The sequence below is a fragment of the Tachyglossus aculeatus genome, chromosome 5 (genome assembly GCF_015852505.1).
Source record: "Tachyglossus aculeatus isolate mTacAcu1 chromosome 5, mTacAcu1.pri, whole genome shotgun sequence".
Classification (NCBI taxonomy): domain Eukaryota; kingdom Metazoa; phylum Chordata; class Mammalia; order Monotremata; family Tachyglossidae; genus Tachyglossus; species Tachyglossus aculeatus.
The window spans coordinates 70592928-70617207 of NC_052070.1; the positions used below are offsets into that span (position 1 = coordinate 70592928).

Below are 24280 nucleotides of genomic sequence, written 5' to 3' on the forward strand. Positions count from 1 at the left end.
CTGTTGGGTAGGGACTTCTCTATATGTTGCCAACTTGTACTTCCCAAGCGCTTAGTACAGTGCTCTGCACACAGTAAGCGCTCAATAAATACGATTGATTGATTGATTCTCTCTCACACACACACACAAAACTGAGAATCAGAGGGTTGGAAGGGACTGTGTGAAGTCACCTAGACCACTCCCACTGGCTCTTGGCAGGGCTTCACTAAACCACAATAGTCAGATGACTATCTATCCTATTTTTAAGATGGGAAAATTGATTCCACAACTCCTCTTAATCCATGCCAATGTTTAACAAGTTTCAAAATCAGGATGCTCTTGCTCTAGCTACATCTGAATCCCATTTCTCTCCTGCCTTCAATGTAAGCGCCTTGGCCTAGTGAAGGGAGACTGCAGGACTCCAAATCAGGAGATGAGGCGTTTAATCCCGGCTCTGCCACCCGCCTGCTGGGTGACCTCAGGCAAGGTGCTTCGCTTTTCCTTGCCTCAGTTTCCTCATCTACAAAATGGGTATCACATACCTGTTCTCTTTCCCCCACAGACCATGAGTCCCATGTGGAGCAGGCAGTATGCCTAATCTGATGGTCTCTAACCCAGCGGTTACTACAGAGTGCTTGGCACATAGTTAACGCTTAACAGATACCACAATTTTGTTATTATTATTAATAATAATGATAGCATTTATTAAGCGCTTACTATGTGCAAAGTACTGTTCTAAGCGCTGGGGAGGTTACAAGGTGATCAGGTTGTCCCACGGGGGGCTCACGGTCTTAATCCCCATTTTACAGATGAGGTGACTGAGGCGCAGAGAAGTGAAGTGACTTTGCCCAAATGACGAGTGGCGGAGCCGGCATTTACTAAGCGCTTAGTACAGTGCTCTGCACACAGTAAGCGCTCAATAAATACGATTGATGATTTGAACCCGTGACCCCCGACTCCAAAGCCCGTGCTCTTTCCACTGAGCCACGCTATTACCACTATCATTAATTATTATTATTATTATGGCATTTGTTAAGCGCTTACTATGTGCCAAGCACTGTTTCTAAGCACTGGGGTAGGTACAGGTAATCAGGTTGTTCCACGTGGGGCTCGCAGTCTTAATCCCCATTTTACAGCTGAAGTAACTGAACCACAGAGAAGCAAAGTGACAAGGTCACACACCAGATACGTGGCAGAGCCAGAATTCGAACCCACATCCTCTGATTTCCAAGCCCATGCTCTTGCCACTAGGCCATACTGCTTCTGCTGTAGCAAAGGACTCCAGTTGAGCTCTAGCCCCTTTATAATATCTACTCAACACTTGAGTCCAGGGGGTTGACTCTTGTTCAGGGTTTAGGCAAGGGGCCCATGGCCTGAAGCTGCCCACCAATGGGGAAGAGGGAAGTGGGGCATTGCTGAGAGGTATTCAGGTCCAAACCCTGAGATCCCAGAGGGGACAAAACCCAGGCAACAACAGTGAGTCAAATACATCAAAGTGGAAATTGCATCACGATTCACTCGGAGGAATCCTGGCTTTTCATATTAAATCCAGAGATTATCAACTCCATTCCCCTGCTTTAAGGCGGGTTCCATCAAAGGCTTTCCAGACGGGTGGGTGTATTTCCCACTCATAAAGAAGTCCAGGAAAGGAGAATCCACAACCTTCTTCGGTGGCTCACTCAATGGGGTTGAAAGTCACCCGGTTGGTTTCCAGGGATCGCTAAATTTCCTTGATGTAAAAGAAGAGACTAAAGGGGAGCGTCAGAACTGCCCTCTCCTACACTCCCAACCTCCATTCACATACAGAAGGATTAATCTCGAGGAATAGGCTCTGCCGCTAGGACCTCCTGGGTTTCCTCATTAAAGAGCCAAAAAGCTACAAAGCTTGCTCGAATGAGAAATCACTAAGCTTTTACAAGAGCAAAGCTATCCGGTGATAATGACTACAGTCAAAATTGATGGAAGCCTAGTTTGAGCCAGATATTTCCAAGAAAAATGACTTCTCTGAAGGCACAACGATTGGGTTTTGATGAACTTAGCAAGGAAATGAATTCCAAAGCCACAGAACCGCCACAAGCACTGTATGTTCTCCAGTATTCCCACCTGGGACCCATTAATGGGAATGCTCTAGCCTCCTAGTGGGAGTGACCACGATGGAAAAACCAAGGGGTGGGGGGGAGAAAGAGAGAAGAAAGCCCATTTAAAAGCACACGCATTCCAAACTGGTTAATATCTGAAATGTTTTCGGCAGCGAATGCCACGCAGAACGAGGGACCCGGGTCTTACTCATTCTGTGCGGCCAACACCCTTCAACATATGGATGCAATATTCCCCGCCAGCTGGAGCTTCCAGCTGCTTTTCTGGAATAACCATAGAGGACACCCAGTAACATAGTCTGGGGGCAACCGAAATGGACAGAGCGCGGCAAAGTCGCTCCAAAGAAGAGCATTTTGCTGCATAGTCAGAGCACCTCCACCCCGCAAGGAGGCAGGCAGGGGGGAAAAAACAAAAATAATTAAAAAAAATATTGTTACGACGCCTCAAAGATCCATGGAAAAGCGGAGCTGTGGCAGCAGGCCCTTCCAGCATTTTTGTGCCAGATGCTGACTGCATTCCCAACACAGGGCTGGCCATTTGCCAGAATCGCAGACCCTCTGGAACATGAAAGCCTGAGCGGACAACAGACGGCCAACTTGTAGGGGTGTAACGCTTCAGGCAAATTTTGCTGTTTCACTGGAAAGAATTCAATTACCACCCTCATGCCTCCCGAGGAGAGCCCAATTCCAACAGCAAGACCACAGGGCTATGCGCTATACTGAGATGCCTTATAACTTCTTAATTCAATATGCATTCGGTAAGGGAACAAGGCATTAAGGCACTCTAAAGCCTAGGACGCTATGAATTTCTCTTTGGAAACACTGACCACAACAAAAGCCAAGTGAGATGAAAGCAGGGTGCAATTGTTCGTCTTTTCAGCTCAAATATTAGTAGGGCGAAAACTTTAACTAAACTCTTCACCTGGGCATTTCTGGTGGTGTGGACCCCACAAGAGAAATCTCCTTGCTCAGAACAAAGCAGGAGGTGGAAAATTCAAGGAACATCAATCAATCAATCAATCAATTGTATTTATTGAGCGCTTACTATGTGCAGAGCACTGTACTAAGCGCTTGGGAAGTACAAATTGGAGGATTTGAGGATTTGGGAAGTACAAACATGAGGATTATTTGTAATTATCTGTGTAGAATTTAAAATTGTGCTCTATTTTTCTTGTTTCTTGCCTTAGATTGTGGCCCTCGTGAGGGACGGGGACCATGTTTACTCCTACCTGTTTATTTTCTCCCAGCGCTCAGTATGGTATTCTGCTCCCAGAAATAATAATAATGTTGGCATTTGTTAAGCGCTTACTATGTGCAGAGCACTATTCTAAGCGCTGGGGGGGATACAAGCTGATCAAGTTGTCCCATGTGGGGCTCACAGTCTTAATTCCCATTTTACAGATGAGGGAACTGAGGCGCAGAGAAGTGAAGTGACTTGCCCAAGGTCACAAAGCAGACAGGTGGCGGAGCTGGGATTCGAACCCACAACCCCTGAGTCCAAAGCCCGGGCTCTTTCCACTGAGCCACACTGCTTCATTTAAAAAATACGACTATTACTTAGGCCAAATAGCCAGTGATCAATTCCTTTTTAACTGGGAAGCAAAACAAAAAACTGATTGAAAGTGGGGGGGGAAAGACCTTAAAATAATCCAAGCCACAAACCCTACATAAACTGTGCAAAACCCACTGAAAGCCATTCTACCTGGTTACAGTCCTGGGCTAAAAGGGAAGAGAGTTTTGTAGCTTCTGTAACAGTGGCGGCAAAGATATCCCAGTCTCCCTCAACCTCTAAAGCTAAATTGGGAAGAGAATCCCAATTGGCAAGAGATTAAAGGTTCGTCCAAGGGGGCTCGGGAAAAAGGGAAAGAAAAAAAAAGAGGAGACGACATCTGCTCCTGAATCTTGACTCGCAACCAGATTCAAGGGATCTGGAGAAGACCGACAGAAATCCCAGAGGGTGATGAGGAGCTTTACATAGTTAATACATTCCACCCTCCCTGCTCCCTTCCCCGGAGTGAATCCGACGAAGCAGCAGACGAGGAGGAAACATTTTGTTCCGTGGAAGCCACATGCCACCAGCCCACAACCCAGCCTACACAGAGTGCACAGAGCCGCTCCGCTACTGTCAGCTCTGCCTGCCTCCCCCGTGGATTTCCAGCCTGGGGGAGTTATAGGGAACCAACAACACAGCGGAGCAAGACACAGTGAGCGGCAAGGCATCCCAGCAAAGGAAAATGTTCTCCTCCAAAAAATCCTGTCCTAATGCCTTTATTCATTTCCAGCGCCCAAGCTTCTGCCTGACAATAAACCTAGAGGCTGCTTCAAAAACCTTGGAAACTTGCCAGTATTTACGGGCGCCTGGGTTTCAATCTCAGTTCTGCCACTTACCTGCTATTATAATAATAATAATCATTATTAATAATTATATTTTTAAGTGCTCACTATGTGCTAAGCACTGTCCTAAGGGATGGGGTGGATACAAGCAAATCTGGTGGGACACAGTCCCTGTCATCATCATCATCATCAATCGTATTTATTGAGCGCTTACTATGTGCAGAGCACTGTACTAAGCGCTTGGGAAGTACAAATTGGCAACATATAGAGGCAGTCCCTACCCAACAGTGGGCTCACAGTCTAGAAGGGGGAGACAGAGAACAAAACCAAACAGACTAACAAAATAAAATAAATAGAATAGATATGTACAAGTTAAATAAATAAATAAATAAATAGAGTAATAAATATGTACAAACATATATACATATATACAGGTGCTGTGGGGAAGGGAAGGAGGTAAGATGGGGGGATGGAGAGGGGGGCGAGGGGGAGAGGAAGGAAGGGGCTCAGTCTGGGAAGGCCTCCTGGAGGAGGTGAGCTCTCAGTAGGGCCCTGAAGGGAGGAAGAGAGCTAGCTTGGCAGATGGGCAGAGGGGGGGCATTCCTGTCCCATGTGGGGCTCACAGTCTCAATCCCCGTTTGACAGATGGGGTAACTGAGGCACGGAGAGGTGAAGTGACTTGCTCAAGATCACACAGCATGGCGTAGTCAGGGAGTCGGAAGGTTGTGGGTTCTAATCCCAGCTCCACCACTTGTTTGCTTCGTGACTTCACAGAGAAATGAAGTGACTTGCCCAGGGGCACACATTGAGACCGTGAGCCCCACGTGGGATGGGGCTGTTTCTAACCTGATTTGCTTGTATCCACCCCAGGGCTTAGTACAGCGTTTGGCACGTAGTAAGCACTTAACAAATACCTTATTTAAAAAAAACCTGATGGGCCAATTCCAAAGGGTTAAGCCTAAAAATGGCTCCCAGTTTCCCATGAGTTGGGAATGGCATTTATGTTTGTACTTATCTATTACTCTATTTATTTATTTATTTATTTTGCTTGTACATATCTATTCTATTTATTTTATTTTGTTAGTATGTTTAGTTTTGTTCTCTGTCTCCCCCTTTTAGACTGTGAGCCCACTGTTGGGTAGGGATTGTCTCTATATGTTGCCAACTTGTACTTCCCAAGTGCTTAGTACAGTGCTCTGCACACAGTAAGCGCTCAATAAATATGATTGATTGATTGATTGATTGATCAGGTTGCCCCACGTGGGGCTCACAGTCTTAATCCCCAATCTTAAAGCACTGTTCTAAGTGCTGGGGAGTTTACAAGTTCCTCTCCCCCGCCTCATCCCCCCTGCCTTACTTCCCTCCCCTCCCCACAGCACCTGTACATATGTATATGTACTTGTACATACTTATTACTCTATTTTACTTGTACATATTTATTCTATTTTATTTTGTGAATATGTTTTCTTTTGTTGTCTGTCTCCCCCTTCTAGAGTGTGAGCCCAGTGTTGGGTAGGGACCGTCTCTATATGTTGCCAACTTGTACTTCCCAAGCCCTTAGTACAGTGCTCTGCACACAGTAAGCGCTCGGTAAATATGACTGAATGAATGAATGCCAAGTTGTACTTCCCAAGTGCTTAGTACAGTGCTCTGCACACAGCAAGCGTTCAATAAATGCAATTGAATGAATGAATGAATGAGTTGGCCACTGGGAGTTGAGTGGAAGTCTTGGGAAAGCTTCTTCTGACATTTTCAGTATCCCTACCCTTTAATTGATATTTTTTTCGAATGGTATTTGTTAAGTGATGACTATGTGCCAGGCCAAGTTGTACTAAGCTTTTTTTTTTTTTATTACCCATGCTCAGCCACTTACAGGATCTGGAAAAGGGAAGACTTTCTGTTTGCAACAGTAGCAGGCAAGAGTGCGGCCACAACCAAACATATTATAGGCAGGGTAATAACCTAACTCTGATCTCCTGCCTCATGCTGTTCCCACAGAATATTAGAAAATGGGAGAAGCTGCAGGCCCTCTGTTTAACTGCAATTACAGTGAAACCTCTCCAGGTTCTTTTCCTATTCTTCTAAATAATAAACCCTGGATCCTTCCCTTCATGCCTACACTACAATAGTGGAATATGTCACAGCCCCTATGGGGAAATGTATAAGAAAGGAGTCTGGAACCCCCTGGAGGGAGGCTGAGAGGAAAGAGTGGGAGAGATTTGGGAAGGGGGGAAGGGGAGGGAGGGAAGGAGGATGGGAGAGTCTGGATGGGAAGGAAAGAGCAAGGGAGTGGGGAGAGGGAAGGAGGAAAATCTAGCAAGGGGAATACAACAAACTCACTATAAAGTTTAAATACTTTACTCACCAGTTTGATTGCTACATATTCATTGGTGTAGAGATTCTTGCCTGGGGACAAAGCAGAACATATATATTTTAGTGACGTTTGTTCTGGTGGAATTTAACTGAAACTTTAGCTTATAAGGTCGTGAGAAAGGCCATATTCTCAATGCTGTCCACATATATGAAATATGACTTATAAAGGCAAAGATAAACAGAGCTCGAGGATATCCACAAAGAACAAAAACATCTTGGGAATTTATGTAGAGTTGTTTTTGCTAGGCACACATCAGTGTTTGTAATCCAATCTTCCAACCAAACAATAGCACTTGAACAAGACTGTGCAGGATGAGAGAATTGTGTGTGTGCATTGGGGGGGGAGGACTCAGTGGATTAAGCATCAGTATTTCAATTTCTGGCAGAAATTACAATCCTTCGCATCCTTCCAAAATTACTGATAATCAGGGATTTTCCACCAGTCTGCGTGCGACCCCACATGCAGCGACCCACATGTGGGGCAGACCTAATAAACCCATATCTGACAAATCCATTACTGTGCTTTCTTATAAAAAAAATAGCTAGGTACAGGGCTTCAGCAGTGTGGCCTAGTGGACAGAGCACGGACTTGGGAGTCAGAAGGACCTAGGTCCTAATCCTGGCTCCGCCACCTGTCTGCCGGGTGACCTTGGACAAGTCATTAAACTTCTCTGTGGCTCAGTTGCCTCCACTGAAAAATGAGGACTAAGACAGGGAGCTCCATATGGGACAGGGACTGCGACCAAACCAATTTGTTTGTATCCACCCCAGCGCTTAGTACACTACTTGGCACATAGAAAGTGCTCAACAAATACCATCATAATAATGATAATACTATAGGGAAATTATGCTTACAAAATGACTAACTGGAATCATAAAACTTCCTGCGAGACTGTAAGCTCATAATGGGCATGGAATGTGTCAGCTAATTCTGCTGTATTGTATTCTCCCAAGTGCTTAGTACAGCGCTCTGACTTAGTAAGTGCTCTATAAATACCAATCAATCAATCGTATTTATTAAGCGCTTACTCTCCAGTGACTGAAACATAACCAATACCTCATCTGTGTTCCTGACAAACGAAAACAGTGAATGCTTTGGTGGCCATGCCAGAAGGGGTTTGAGGGAAAGGTGACTGGATGAGCCCAAGGAAAGACAGAGAGGAAGGGCAAGGAGGGAGAGGAAGATGGATAGGGAGTGGGAGAGGGGAACTGTATATATGTATATACGTTTCTTTGTATTTATTACTCTATTCATGTATTTATTTTATTTGTACATATTTATTCTATTTATTTTATTTTGTTAATACGTCTGGTTTTGTTCTCTGTCTCCCCCTTCTAGACTGTGAGCCCACTGTTGGGTAGGGACCGTCTCTATAAGTTGCCAACTTGTACTTCCCAAGCGCTTAGTACAGTGCTCTGCACACAGTAAGCGCTCAATAAATATGATTGAATGAATGAATGAATGAATTCCCTATGCTGATTGGGCAAAAAGTGAGGTGGGACTTTCAGATCCTGGGCTACATTAGCAATTATTGTGCGCTGTTTTTCCACACTTCATGCACTGTAATCATTTGGAACTGGGGGCATAACTATACTGAGACAAAGACTACAGAGAAAATTCACATTACTGAATGAAGAAAGTGCACTGCTTTGCTTCAAGTACCTTTGATAGATTCACTGCTAGGAAAGCTGACAGACAATAATTTTAACGTACCTAAACCCATAAACAAGAAAATGCTTTTTCTCGGACTAGTGTTTCTCTCACAATCATCAATCAAAGGGTATTTACTGAACATCCAAGGTCTTGGAAAAGAGGTTTACAAAGACACAGGGCTTTCACGAAGTTTCTAAACTATTGTAATAGGAAATACAGGCACAGAAGACAGTTGAAAACTGGGTCCTAGACTGTGCTGGTGGTTAGAGAACGGCTCTGGGTTAATCAAGGAAAGCTGGGCCTTAAATTGGGATTTTTTTAAGAAAGGAGGGGTGTGGTGTGGCAGGGGAGATCAGGGAATTTATTGCATAAGGGCCAGTTTGGGAATAAGCCTGGTGGCGGGAGGGTGAAGGCTGTTTGCAAGGGCGTTCAATAATGCAAGCTTGGTTAGACTACAGAGTGTACGTTAGAGAAAGTAATAATAATAATAATGGTAGTATTTGTTAAGCGCTTACTATGTGCCAAGCACTGTTCTAAGCGCTGGGGTAGGTACAAGGTAATCAGATTGTCCCACACGGGGCTCACAGTCTTCATCCCCATTTTACAGATGAGGGAACTGAGGCACAGAGAAGTGACTTGCCCATGGTCACACAGCAGACAAGTGGCAGAGTCGGGATTAGAGTAGGGCCATTGGAGATGAGCACATACAGTAATAATGGTGGTATCAGTTAGGTGCTTCCTTTGCACCAAGCACCGGGGTAGATACAAGATAATCAGGTCCCACTTGGGGCTCACAGTCTAAGTCGGAGGGAGAACAGGTACTGAATCCCCATTTTGCAAAGGAAGGAACTGAAGCACAGCCAGGTGAGGTGACTTGCCCAAGGTCACGCAGTAGACAAGTGGTGAACCCAGGTCCTCTGAGGCCCAGGCCCAAGCTCTTTCCACTAAGCCAGGCTGTTTCTTATGGAGAGGCTCATGGATGAAGAGCTTTAAAGATAGTTTTCAAATGTTGGTGGTTTAGTCGAGAGGATGTACGTGACCTTGGGCAATCCGCTACCTCTTTGTGCCTCAGTGTCTTCGTCTGTAAAATGGAAATAGGATATCTGCTCTAGTTTTTTCTTAGACTATGAGTCCCGTTTGGGGAAGGGACTGTGTCCAATCTGATTATCCTGTCTCCACCCCAGCAACCAGCAGTGAACTGGCACATAGAATGTGCTTAATAAATATAATTGTTTATCATCATTCTATTTGACTTTACACATTGATACCATGAAACATTCAGATCATTTTAGCTCTTTAATAACAATAATAATATTATTTCTTAAGCACTTACTATGTGCAAGCACTGTTCGAACTGCTGGGGTAGGTACAAGGTTATCAGGTGGGACAGTCTCTGTCCCACATGCAGCTCACAATCTAGGTAGGAGGGAATGGGATTTAATCCCCATTTTATCGATGAAGAAACTGTGGCAAAGAAATTAAATGATTCGCCCAAGGTCACAGAGCAGACAAGTGGCAAAGCCGGGGTGAGAAACCAGGTCCTCTGATTCCCAGGCCGGTGGTCTTTCCACTAGGCCATGCTGCTTTTCTTTGTTATTTTCCACTCTTCTGATCCTCTCTATTGACTGGCTCTCCAAGTTTTCTAAGGTTTGTTTCTCCCCCATTCCTCTCCTTCTCGACTTCCCCTTATCTATTGCCCTTCCTTCTCCTTTCTTTATTCCCATCTCTCCCACCAATCCATCTCTTCTTCATTTTCTCTCTAGGGAGACTGGGGGCCATCTTACCTCCTTCCCTTCCCCACAGCACCTGTATATATGTATATATGTTTGTACATATTTATTACTCTATTTATTTATTTATTTATTTTACTTGTACATATCAATCCTATTTATTTTATTTTGTTAGTATGTTTGGTTTTGTTCTCTGTCTCCCCCTTTTAGACTGTGAGCCCACTGTTGGGTAGGGACTGTCTCTATATGTTGCCAGTTTGTACTTCCCAAGCGCTTAGTACAGTGCTCTGCACATAGTAAGCACTCAATAAATACGATTGATGATGATGATGATGATACCTTGGACTCATTTCAAGCCTGGAAGAGACTGAGGAAACAAGACCAGGACTCCTCTGACTCCCCTCCTCCTCCTCTGTTTCGCTCCTTCCTGCCAGTGCTACAGTACCCAGAGCCTGAATAATAATAATAATAATAATAATAATAATAATAATAATAATAATAGCATTTGTTAAGCACTTACTACGTGCAAAGCACGGTTCTAAGCACTGGGGAGGTTACAAGGTGATCAGGTTGTCCCACAGGGGGCTCACAGTCTTAATCCCCATTTTACAGATGAGGTAACTGAGGCACAGAGAAGTGAAGTGACTTGCCCAAAGTCACACACTGACAAGTGGTGGAGTCGGCATTTGAACACATGACCTCTGACTCCAAAGCCCGGGCTCTTTCCACTAAGCCACGATGCTTCCCATAGGGCACATAGAGACAAGTGAAGCAAGTTACTGGCAAAGGTTTCTACTCCATAAAGCTGAAAGTATATATGTATATTTTATTCCTGCTGAAGAAAAATGTAGGTTCTTAGTTCAGAATAGGTGAAGTACCCCATTTGTAGCAAAGCCTAGAACATAGTGGGGACCTAAATGAACTAGAGGTTCTGTGATGGTAGCGCATTCTTCCAAGGGCTTAGTGCAGTGCTCTGCACACAATAAGCAGTGCTCTGCACACAGTAAGCGCTCAATAAATGCGATTGATGATGATGATGATGATAAGCACTCAAGAAATACCACTGATTGATTTGACTGACTGAGAATCTGGAAAAAGAATTTCCTTTTTCCTCTTCTCTCATCATCATCATCATCATCATCAATCGTATTTATTGAGCACTTACTGTGTGCAGAGCACTGTACTAAGCGCTTGGGAAGTACAAATTGGCAACATACAGAGACAGTCCCTACCCAACAGTGGGCTCACAGTCTAAAAGGGGGAGACAAAACCAAACATACTAACAAAATAAAATAGAATAGATATGTACAAGTAAAATAAATAAATTAATAGAGTAATAAATATGTACAAACATATATGTTTGTATATGTACCTGTATACATATATATACACATATACAAATATATATTTGTATATGTACCTAAGTGCTCTGAGGTTGAGGTTAGGGCAAATATCAACTCTCCAAAGGTCACAGATCCAAGTACACAGATGATGTAGAAAGGAGATGGAGCCGGGGAAAAGACCGTGGGAAGAAGTGTAGCTTAGTGGAAAGAGCACGGACTTGGGAGTCAGAGGTCATGGGTTCAAATTCCGGCCCTGCCACTTGTCAGCCTTGTGACTCTGGGCAAGTCACTTAACTTCTCTGTGCCTCGGTTACCTGATCTGTAAAACGGTGATTAAGCCTGTGAGCCCAACATGGGACAACCTGATTACCTCTGTCGGCCAGATTTGCTCCCTTTATTCACCCCTCCCTCAGCTTCACAGAACTTATATACACACCCATAATCCATTTACTTATCTTAATGCCTGTCTCTTCCCCTGTGCCCCGCAGACTGTTAAGCTCTTTGTGGGTAGGGAATATGTCTACCAAATTCTGTCATACTGTACTCTCCCAAGTGCTTAGTGCAGTACTTTACATACAGTAAATGCTCACTTGATTGACTGATGGAGAATCTGGAAAAGGAATTTTCTCTTTTTCCTCATCTCCCACTCCCTTCTGCATCTCCCTGCCTTGCTCCATTTATTAACCCCTCCTGCAGCCTCACGGCACTGATGTAGTATATATGTTTGTACATATTTATTACTCTATTTATTTATTTAACTTGTACATATCTATTCTATTTATTTTATTTTGTTAGTATGTTTGGTTTTGTTCTCTGTCTCCCCCTTTTAGACTGTGAGCCCACTATTGGATAGGGACTGTCTCTATATGTTGCCAACTTGTACTTCCCAAGCGCTTAGTACAGTGCTCTGCACACAGTAAGTGCTCAATAAATACAATTGATGATGATGATGATGATGTAGTACATATCCACAATTTATTTATATTCGTGTCCCCCGTCCCCCCCCCCCCAGACTGTAAGCTTGTTGTGGGCAGGAAACCTGTCTACCAACTCTGTTGTACTGTACTCCCCCAGGTGCTTAGTACAGTGCTCTGCTGCACACAGTAAGCTTACCACTGATTGGCATATACTTAGGATCAATCAAAATACTGTGAGGGTCTTTCAGCCAAGACCTTGGCTGTGCCGCATAAATATTATAGATTTAAACCACTGCTGAAAAAGACAAGATCTGCCCTACTGTCCTTGGGCTGAATATTTAGCAACTGGCTAAAAAACAGGAACCTAACCTTTCTCTTGTGAAATGAGTCACCCTATAAAAGTTTAAAATGCAAATGTATGTAGGGTTCTTCCCTAGGTACAGTGCTTTAACGTGCTGGAAGCAAGCAGTAGAGTTTCCATCTCGCTCGGGCCAATATGGAAGACAAAAGAAAACTTGATCACTCCAAACCACTCCGCACTGGTAGGGCTCTGTCTCTGCTCTCTAGGGAAACCTCGGTATTTTTTTTAAAACGTAATTCAGATTTTTATTTCATATTTGTATCCTGCTATTTTAAATGCATGAACGAGAACTCTGCTTCCAATTTCAAAGTATTCTGTTCCATGATAAAACCTGAACACGGCTGCCGTTTTCCTTTAAATGTAAAAGCCTATCTGGTGAATAAAAAGCGAGGGGGTTTATGTTGTTGATTTTAATTGAAAAGCTCAACCTGTCCTCCCATTCACCTTCTCGGAGTAAATTTCTAACTGGGCTGTCAAGCATCCAATCAATGCAGCAACCTAATCAATCAGCTCTCCCTCTCCCTGCGCCCCACCTCACTTCACTCACCTCCCACTACATCCCAACCCTCATTTCACTCGTCTAGTGTCACTGTCCTTCCATCTTATCTATGTCACCGCTGATCATTTGGCCATGTCCTCTCTGCCTGGAATTCCCTCCCGCTTCACATACAAGACACCACGACTCTTCCCATCTTCAAAGCCCTACTAAATTCCTAACTCTTCCAAGAAAGCTGCCCTGACTAACCTCTCATTTCTCCATCTTACTCACCCTCCCTGTTGCGTCACCCACGCGCCCTGTTGGGTAGGGACTGTCTCTATGTGTTGCCAACTTGTACTTCCCAAGCGCTTAGTACAGTGCTCTGCACACAGTAAGCGCTCAATAAATACGATTGATGATGATGAGGCCCTACTGAGTGCTCACCTCCTCCAGGAGGTCTTTCCAGACTGAGCCCCTTCCTTTCTCTCCCCCTCGTCCCCCTCTCCATGCCCCCCATCTTACCTCCTTCCCTTCCCCACAGCACCTGTATATATGTATATGTTTGTACATATTTATTACTCTATTTATTTATTTATCTTACTTGTACATATCTATTCTATTTATTTTATTTTGTTAGTATGTTTGGTTCTGTTCTCTGTCTCCCCCTTCTAGACTGTGAGCCCGCTGTTGGGTAGGGACTGTCTCTATGTGTTGCTGACTTGTACTTCCCAAGCGCTTAGTACAGTGCTCTGCACACAGTAAGCGCTCAATACCATTGATTGATAGATTGATTGATGATGATGTAAGGCCTCTGATACCCCACCCTCTATCTTAGGTCACCCCCCTATCTGTAATATCTGTTTTCCCCATGATAGGGTAAGATCCTTGTGAACGGGGATCTTGTACTCACTCTCCCAAGTGTTTGGCACAGTGCTCTGCACATGAAAAATAAATAAATAAAAAACACTCAGTACCATTAGAGAAGCAGCGTGGCTCAGTGGAAAGAGCCCGGGCTTTGGAGTCAGGGGTCAGGGGTTCAAATCCCTCCTCCACCAATTGCCAGCTGTGTGACTTTGGGCAAGTCACTTCGCTTCTCTGGGCCTCAGTTCCCCCATCTGTAAAATGGGGATTAAGACTGTGAGCCCCCCGTGGGACAAGCTGATCACCTTGTAACCTTCCCAGAGCTTAGAAAAGTGCTTTGCACATAGTAAGCGCTTAATAAATGCCATTATTATGATTGTTTAATTGATATCCCAATCACTTAGTACAGACTGTGAACTTGTTGTTGGGGAGGGACCGTCTCTATATGTTGCCAGCTTGTACTTCCCAAGTGCTTAGTACAGTGCTCTGCACACAGTAAGCACTCAATGACTGAATGAATGAATAAACAATAAATAACAAATAAACACTCAGTACCAACGTCCAATTGATAACAGTAAAAAATTTTAGGAAGCAGCATGATCTACAGGATAAAGCCCAGGCCTGGGAATCAAAGGACCTGGGTTCTAACCCCAGCACTGCCGCTTGTCTGCTGTGTGACCTTGGGCAAGTCACTTCCCTTCCTCTGTGCCTTGGTTACCTTATCTGTAAAATGGGGATTAAGACCGCGAGCCCCATGGGGGACAGGGGCTGGGTCCAACCTGATTAGCTTCTCTCTACCCAAGTGCTTCCTATAGTGCTCTGCACGTAGTGAGCGTTCAATAAATACCACTGATCGATCGACCTACCCCAGTGCTTAGTTCAGTGCCTGACGCATAGTGTAAGCACTTGACAAATACCACAAAAAAAATCCATTCTCCCAGCTCCTAAATCCTCTATCACCGTTGTACCAAAGGAAAGTCTTTACTTCCCCTAAGAATTGACAAGTGTGCCAGCCCTTCAACCATTAAAGTTAATAAAAAAGCTCCCTCTGCTTTTCCTCTGGTAGGGGTGACACAACTGCAGGAAGAGTCTCCAAGAAGACACTCAATGCCTCTTGACTCTGGGGCTTGGCTGTTGGAAGAGATTATAAGAGAAAGGCTACTACTTGTTCAGTATTCACCAGGCCAGACAAAAGGAAAAAAAAAATCCCAAGTGGGTTCTCAAGTGCCTGAACTATTTGACTTTTCTCTTCCAGGCCCCACTAAGCCTAGAGGACCTAAAAAACAACAACAAAAAACCAACTAGCCCTCACAGGTGAATTCTCCCCCAAATTTTGATACCCCGAAAGGGAAGAGTGTAGCTGATTCTTAACAGGCCTTACTGCATGGACGCTTAGGTCATCTGCCTGCCCGGGGGGTAAATGCATCATTAAAACTGAACAGACTGCCTCAGGAAGCAGCCGTGTGGAAGTCTAGACAATCCCTCAGCCCCTACCCAGAACAATGAGCGCTGCTCGAAAAATTGTTCTCTGGAAGAATTTAATTACCAAGATGCAGAGTCGGAATCTCTGCCCATTTAAAATGAATGACCATTTCAGCTAAAAAAAAAAAAAAAAATGTCAATAATTGTGAGAAAGGCAAGGCCTTTAATGGACAGAAAAATACCAACGAAGAGATGGCACGTCCCCAAGCACTCAAGGCTTTTAGTATCTGTTTCACAAAATCCACAAAACCTTTCCAATCTAACTTCCTGGCTATGGGGCCTTTTATTGTTAATGGACAGGAAACCGTATTACACAGTAGCTTGCGTAGCTTTACCTCTCAACTCAGCTAATTCTAAGCAGCAGCTCTGGATTCGATGCTATACGTAAGATGCACAAAACGAAGGCTTCCTGCTTCACTATGTCACCCACTGGGAGATCATTTACCGTCATTAAAGTCAGGGTCTTTCAGAGAACCGGTTGTTCTCAAATCCACATTTACAAAGGGACGTGTTTTCAGGGCCCCAGCAGGTTTAGCAAAACCTCCCGCTGAAAGGTTTTCCTGTACACCGAAAGTGAAATCACTGCATATCTAAAACCACCTTCCGGCACTTTGACATAATAAAACAAGTAAAGATAAAAAAAAAAATCGAGGCTATGGAATATACTACGACTGATTATGTATTTTAGGTGACCGTGTAAGACGAACTAAGTCCGGCTCCTCGCTTCCCTTTCCTCTCCCACCCGCTCCCAAAGAGGGCCAATTAGGAGCTGGAAAGTACGGGGCAGGTTATGTGATGTTGTGTGTTTGGGTGCTGTGTCACTGGATTTTTTTTTAAATGGTATTTGTTAAGCGCTTCCATGTGCCAGGCACTGTTCTTAGCACTGGGGTAGATACAAGTTAATCAGGCTGGACGGTCCACGTCCCAAATGGGGCTGCTGGCTTTAATCCCCATTTTACACATGAGGCAACTGAGGCACGGAGGAAGTGAAATGACTTGCCCAAGGTCACACAGCAGACAAGTGGATTCGAACCCAGGTCCTTCTGAATTCCGGGCCCGTGCTCTAACCGCTAGGCAAATACCATAATAATAATAGTAGTAAAAATAATCATAATAATTCTGGTATTTGCTAAGCGCTTACTATATGCCAGGCACTGCACTAAGCGCTGGGGTGGATATGAGCAAATCTCAATCCCCGTTTTATAGATGAGGTAGCTGACGCACAGAGACGTGAAGTGACTTGTCCAAGGTCACGCAGCAGACAAGTACTGGAGTCGGGATTAAAACCCATGACCTTCTGCCCCCCAAGCCTGTGCTCTGTCCACTATGCCATGCTGCACTGTACCTGCAGTTCTGTCATAACGTGTATTTTCATTAATTATTTTGGCTAGAGTGCCATTAGGGAATATGGGGATGTTCTTCATTCTTTCATTCAATCATATTTACTGAGCACTTACTGTGTGCAGAGCACTGTACTAAGCACTTCTAATAATAATGATGGTATTTGGTAATCTCTTAATATGTGCCAAGCACCGTTTTAAGCACTGGGGGAGATACAAGGTTATCAGGTTGTCCCATGTGGGGCTCAAAGAATTAATCCCCATTTTCAGATGAGGTAATTGAGGCACAGAGAAGTTAAGTGACTTGCCCGAAGTCACACAGCTGAGGAGCGGCAGAGCCGGGATTAGAACCCACGACCTTTGATTCCCAAAATTGGGATTTTGCCACTAAGCCACCCAGCCTAACTGGACATAGCATGGTGCAGTGTCAGAAAGAAACGGGGGTGCACGTGCGCACGGGGCCAGTCACGCTCTCCCCTCCTCCCCGCTGCACTTATGTATATATGTATATATCTATAATTCTATTAATTTATATTGCTGGCTGTTTACTTGTTTTGGCCTCACCCCCGCTAGACTGTAAGCCTGGTGTGGGCAGGGATTGTCTCTCTTTATTGCTGTATTGTACTTTCCAAGTGCTTAGTACAGTGCTCTGCCCATAGTAAGCGCTCAATAAATATGACTGAATGAATGAATGAACAAGTGAGAGTTGAAACATGAGTTTTCTTTAAGGCAGAGTTTTGCAAAAATACAAACCCCACAGTATATGAGAAGTGAGGGCTTAATGTCCTACCTAAAAATTTAAATTTAAAAAAGCAGAGCACCGGATTAAAAGTCCCCTCTGATTTTCTTTTTAAACACAGGTAAATACACTGGCAAATAAAATAATTAAATAGCAAAAAGACTCTCTAAAAGGGATCTCTAATTTGCTCAGTGTTGTTTAAAAGCTACTGGCGGTCTAGAAGGGATGTGTGGCCACCGGGGCGCAGGCCTGGAAGTCAGAAGGTCCTGGGTTCTAATCCTGACTCCGCCACATGTCTGCTGTGCGACCTTGGGCAAGTCACTTAACTTCTCTGGGCCTCAGTTACCTCATCTGTAAAATGGGGATTAGGGGAAGCAGCGTGGCTCAGTGGAAAGAGCGAGGGCTTGGGAGTCAGGGGTCAGGGGTTCGAATCCCAGCTCCGCCACTTGTCAGCTGTGTGACCTTGGGCAAGCCACTTAACTTCTCTGTGCCTCAGTTATTACCTCATCTGTACAATGGGGATTAAGACTGTGAGCCCCAAGTGGGACAACCTGATCACCTTGTAGCCCACCCCCAGCGCTTAGAACAGTGCTTTGCACATAGTAAGCGCTTAACAAATACCACCGTTATTATTATTATTATTAAGAGTGGGACTGTATCCAACATGATTAACTTGTATCTACCCCAGTATTTAGAACAGTGCTTGGGACATAGGAAGCCCTTAACAAGTATAATACTAATAATGATAATAATGATAAGTTCAATGATCTTTGGTGGTGGTGAAGTGACCAGGATTCTAGTATTTTCTAGTATTTTAAATGCAGCTGTCGGCGGGCACGGGAAGTATGTGCAGTTGCAACTGATTCACGGGAGTTTCTCAAACCCTGTACGCCTGAATGGCAAGGGGTGTGTGGTGGTGTGTGTTTGTGCGGTGGGTGGGTGTGTGAGAGAGAAGGGGTGTGAGTGAGAGAGAGATTGTTTGTTTCTAAGAAACAACATTCCTACAAAGGGCAGCGGGTAGGCCCTGAAGTTTTGCGACTTGTCCTGCAAAAAAATCACAGTTGCGTCACTTTGCGTGAAAACGCTAAAAGTGAAACAGCCAGCCCAAGTCTATGTTGTTATAACTATTGGAAACTGAAGACTTTTCTAAAGTCTTCAGTTAGTGAGATTCCTTAGCTATGCCTTCACAATGAGATTGACTGCAAAACTGCAAATATCGGACTGGATTGTGAGTACACAATAATACCCGGGGCATACGTGAAGCAATTTTACTAAGCACCTGGGTAGATAGAAGATAATTAGCTGGACACAGTCCCTGCCCCACATGAGGCTCACAGTCTAAGCAGTAGTAAACTGCAAGTGTGTGATTGCAAGTAAACTGAAAATATTGCACCGGATTGTGAGGCAGAAAAACAGGAAGCTGCAGAAAAGCCCAAATAAACTTAGGCTAGTCACTGAGCTACTCTATTTCTCAAAAGCCGCATCTCAAAAATGGGGATGATTCCTGCCATCTCAACAACAGCAGGGAAGAGAGTGTTGCCTAGTAGATAGAGCACGGGCCTAGGAGCCAGAAGGATCTGGGTTCTAATCCCAGCTTTGTCACTTGTCTGCTCTGTGACCTTGGGCAAATCACTTCACTTCTCTGGGGCTCAGTTCTCTCATCTGCAAAGTGGGGATTAAGACTGTTAGCCCCACACAGGACACAGACTATGTCCAACCTGATTATCTTGCGTTTACCCCAGTGCGTAGTGCAGTTCCTCAACACAGTAAGCACTTAAGAAAAATACCATTTAAAAAAGGAAGATATGATCTGAAAATTTAATAACAGTTGCACGGAAGGTAGGTGGTAAAGTTAGGATTAGAACCCCAGTCCTCTGACTCCAGGCTCAGGCTCTTTTCACTAGGCAATGCTACTTCTTTTCTGCAGGACTATCCAGACAAAACTTATCACGGGGAGTACAAAAGAAGCCCACGAAAATAACAAAAATAATTGATATTTTTAATGAAATACAACAAATCAGCTCCAGGAGAAGAGAGTACAGACTAAAAGCTTCAGGATTGCACTTGCTCATAGAGACTACTCAAGTCCAACTATTCAATTTCTCTAGAAACTTCAAAACTGTGCTTTCGTTTTTCACCAGCCATACGGCTTTCAAGGTGCTGGCATTTTTTTCTTGCTCACTCTTTGGAGTAAGCCACAATGAACTCACTTAAACCACTTACAAGCGCTTAGTACAGTGCTCTGCACACAGTAAGCGCTCAATAAATACGATTGATTGATTGATTTACCATCACTGCCTCAGCTTTCTGGGAAAGAACAGTTGCTTACCATCAGAGAGGACCTGGTCAATGTGGGCTGACAGTTAAATGAACTAAGTTCACTGTGGACTATCTTTCAACTGACTTATTTGCTAAAACTGGAACAGTAATCTTTGGCCTGTAACTTTCTCCTCTCTCTGCTAATGTGGCAAGGTGGTGTTATTATTATTATATAACTAAGCAAACATAATAGATATTATAAGGTGCTATAATATATAGTGTACTATATCTCCCTTAGATAAGCAGCGTGGCTCAGTGGAAAGAGCCCGGCCTTTGGAGTCAGAGGTCATGGGTTCAAATGCCAGCTCCGCCAACTGTCAGCTGTGTGACTCTGGGCAAGTCACTTCCCTTCTCCGGGCCTCAGTTCCCTCATCTGTAAAATGGGGATGAAGACTGTGAGCCCCACATGGGACAACCTGATCACCTTGTATCCCTCCCCAGAGCTTAGAACAGTGCTTTGCACATAGTGAGCGCTTAATAAATGTCATCGTTATTAGTACTACTATGATGTGATGTATTATATGCAATATATTATAATACTAGAGAAGCAGCATGGCTCAGTGGAAAAGAGCCCGGGCTTTGGAGTCAGAGGTCATGAGTTCAAATCCCAGCTCTGCCAATTGTCAGCTGTGTGACCTTGGGCAAGTCACTTAACTTCTCTCTGCCTCAGTTACCTCAACTGTAAAATGGGGATTAAGACTGGGAGCCCCCCGTGGGACAACCTAATCACTTTGTAACCTCCCCAGTGCTTAGAACAGTACTTTGCACATAGTAAGCGCTTAATAAATGTCATCATTATTATTATAATACATTATGTTAACATAATTTAACAGATAATAGTATCTGTTCATCAATGTACTAGGGTCTGGGGTAGATACAAGATAATCAGGCCTAAGTCGGAAGGAGAAAAGGTGTTGATTCCCCATTTTGCAGATGAGGGAACTTCCACACAGAGAAGTTAAGTGACTTGCCCCGGGTCACACAGCAGGTATGTGGAAGAGCTGGGATTACAATGCAGATCCTATGACTCTTAGGTCTGTGCTCTTTCCACTAAGCCGTGCTGCTTCTTTTCTGCAAAAGCCCATCCAGACAAAACCTACCACAGGGGTGGATTTCCTCAAGAGTTTCATTCTTGCGGAAGACCGTCCTGGCGTCGTTACTGGGAAATCTCAACAACTTCCCTTAAAGAAAAGGGAAATGTTTCACTTGATTCGATTTCTGCCCGATAGGCAGGGCTGGCTTCAGGCACTTGGACACCCTGATGGGGGGAAAATCTGCCACTTCCTCCCAATCCATCTCATGCCAATACTTCAGGTGGCTGGTGGAATGAAATGCCATCATACGCACCGCAGGGACTCCTCACCCCAGCCAACACTGGTTCACGCACCAATCCAGAGAGTTTATAGTTTATATCTATGTCTGTACATATTTATTACTCTATTTATTTATTTTACTTGTACCTATCTATTCCATTTATTTTATTTTGTTAGTATGTTTGGTTTTGTTCTCTGTCTCCCCCTTTTAGACTGTGAGCCCACTGTTGGGTAGGGACCGTCTCTATATGTGGCCATCTTGTACTTCCCAAGCGCTTAGTACAGTGCTCTGCACACAGTAAGCACTCAATAAATACGATTGATTGATTGATTGATTGATTGATTATAGGATTTATCCTACTGGGCGTTTACCTGGGGAAGCCATGTTAGAGGAGGTGGGCTTTGGGGAGGGCTCTGAAAATAAGGAGGGCTGTGGTGTGCCAGGTTTGGGGAGGAGGGGGTTCCAAGATAAGGGGAGAGTACAGTGCCCACAGACGATTTAATAACCCCAGCCCAATAAAGACTAGGAGGCCCAGCCTTAAACTACACCGAAATTCTTGGATATCAATCAATCAATCATATTTATTGAGCGCTTACTGTGTGCAGAGCACTGTACTGAACACTTGGGAAGTACAAGTTGGCAACATATAGAGACGGTCCCTACCCAACAGTGGGCAGCTCCTTTGTACATTACAATCTTGTTGCCTAGTATTACAGGTGGAAAAAAAGGTAGTTATATGACTCAGTTACTTGATCGATTTGGGAAACCCCTATTTTGTTCTTTAGATGCGGCGGGGATACTTATGAAAAATCAAGTCAGAACTAAACATCCTGCAGGTTAAGTGCTCAGAAAAACAGAACCACCCTTGAGGCACCGAGCCACACATTAAAAAGAAAAACCATAGGATGGAAAAATACACACAAACACATAGGGAAATGATGAAGAAGATGGAGTCACTTAAAAACAATGGACGAGCGTCAGTCAAGTCACAAAGATTCTGGGACCATGAATTTGCCTGAAGGAACTGATTCTAGTGCTTCAACCAGGTCACTTGTGTGTGAACTCTCCATCCCTGACCAGGGATGTTCCACTGGGGCAACGAGGCCAACGAGCACGAAGGTGGGTGGGTGGGTGGGGGAACAGCCCAATGCAAAGTGTGCACAATTATTTTACACAGAGCAAAATAATAATAATAATAAAAATAAAATTATAATATTAGTTAAGCACTTACTATGTGCCAAGCACTGATCAAAGCGCTGGGGTAGATACAAGGTCATGAGGTTGTCCCACGTGGCGCTCACAGTCTTAATCCCCATTTTACAGATGAGGTAACTGCGGCACAGAGAAGTTAAGCCCAAAGTCACATAGCTGACAAGTGGCGGGGTCGGGATTAGAACCCACGACCACAAAGCGACCGCAACACAGTGCTAAAGCCGGGGCCCAGCACCAAAGGCCGGCGGGTGGTTCATAATAATAACTGGGGCTTCTGTTAAGCGCTTACTAGGCGCCAGGCACTGTACTAAGTGCTGGGGTACATACAAATAGGTGGGACATAGTCCCTGTCCCACATGGGGCTCACAGTCTTAATCCTCTTTTACAGTTGAGGTAACTGAGACGCAAAGAAGTTAAGTGACTTGCCCGAGGTCACACAGCAGACAAGTGGCAGAGCTGGTCTCCAGAGAAGGCCTCCAGGAAGCCTTCCCAGACTGAGCCCCTTCCTTCCTCTCCCCCTCGTCCCCCTCTCCTCCTTCGCTTCCCCACAGCACCTGTATATATGTATATATGTTTGTACATATTTATTACTCTATTTATTTATTTTACTTCTACATACCTATTCTATTTATTTTGTTAGTATATTTGGTTTTGTTCTCTGTCTCCCCCTTTTAAACTGTGAGCCCACTGTTGGGTGGGGACTGTCTCTATATGTTGCCAACTTGTACTTCCCAAGTGCTTAGTACAGTGCTTTGCACACAGTAAGCGCTCAATAAATACCATTGATTGATTGGTCACTAGGATAGCCGCTATGGTCTTGCCAGCCCTTATTAACCAGCTGTTTGCAGGATTCCTGCAGGGCCTATCCCCCAAGAGAGATGCCTAAAATGGCTCTTCAGTCAGGAGGAGCCTTCACAGTTGATGGCATAACCCAAGCAGGCATTCCGCTATTCCTGCCCCTCCCTCAATCCACCAAGGTGAGGTGTAGGTCACACTACATAAACACATTTTAAGGAAAAGGCCAGGACCTGTAGACAAACACCCAAGGGCACACATTCACCAAGGGGCCAAGGAAACACACAAGGAGAAGCACACATAAACCCAGGAACAGCCACACAGTGACAAAGAAAGAGAGAGACATGGTGAGACAGAGAGCCCAAGAGGCAGAAAGAAAGTTGCAGAGAAAGCCAGGAAGGCATGAAGGTAAAGAACAGACAGAGATCATAAACAGAGGGTGAAAAATGGAAGACTGGGGAATAACTGAGATAAAGAGGAGGAAAGCTGAAAAATAAATAGGATGGTGTGAAGAGACAAAGCCAAAAATCTCACACATGCTTCAGAGCACTGAAAATAATTTAGAGACGTAACCCTGTTTCTAAGGCACACCCAGACCTTTTCGGGGTGTTTAGTTTCTTAAAAAATAACACTGTAGTTTTCACACCATCTCCCTTGGAGGTAGGTAGAGGATATTTTACAAATGGTAAAGCAGAGGGCCCAGAAGAGTTGAGAGCTTTGCTCTGGGTCATACAGCAAGTCATTGAAGGAAAAAGAAGAGAAAAAGGAATGCAGGCCCCTTCACTTCTTCCCCATTACTAAAGTCATACTGCAGATTGCTGACATTAATTTTTAATCTTCCCACAGCATCAAATCTTTGGCCCTATATATCATACTGATTTCCATTTTCACTTTCCACAGGCCAAAGTTAATTATGACCCCAGTTCTGAGGTTGGAAACCTAATCACCTCAAT

The 24280-nt window shown here is 44.3% G+C and overlaps 1 protein-coding gene across 4 annotated transcripts in view; it reads right to left on the bottom strand.

Annotated features, from left to right (window-relative positions):
- Positions 1-24280, bottom strand: part of CSNK1G1 (casein kinase 1 gamma 1) — a 241454-nt gene that overhangs the window by 98576 nt on the left and 118598 nt on the right. For all 4 annotated transcript variants that reach the window (XM_038746458.1, XM_038746457.1, XM_038746456.1 and 1 more), the window contains exon 3: positions 6775-6815. In XM_038746458.1, the coding sequence (XP_038602386.1) occupies positions 6775-6815 (41 nt within the window). The remainder of the gene's footprint in view (positions 1-6774; positions 6816-24280) is intronic.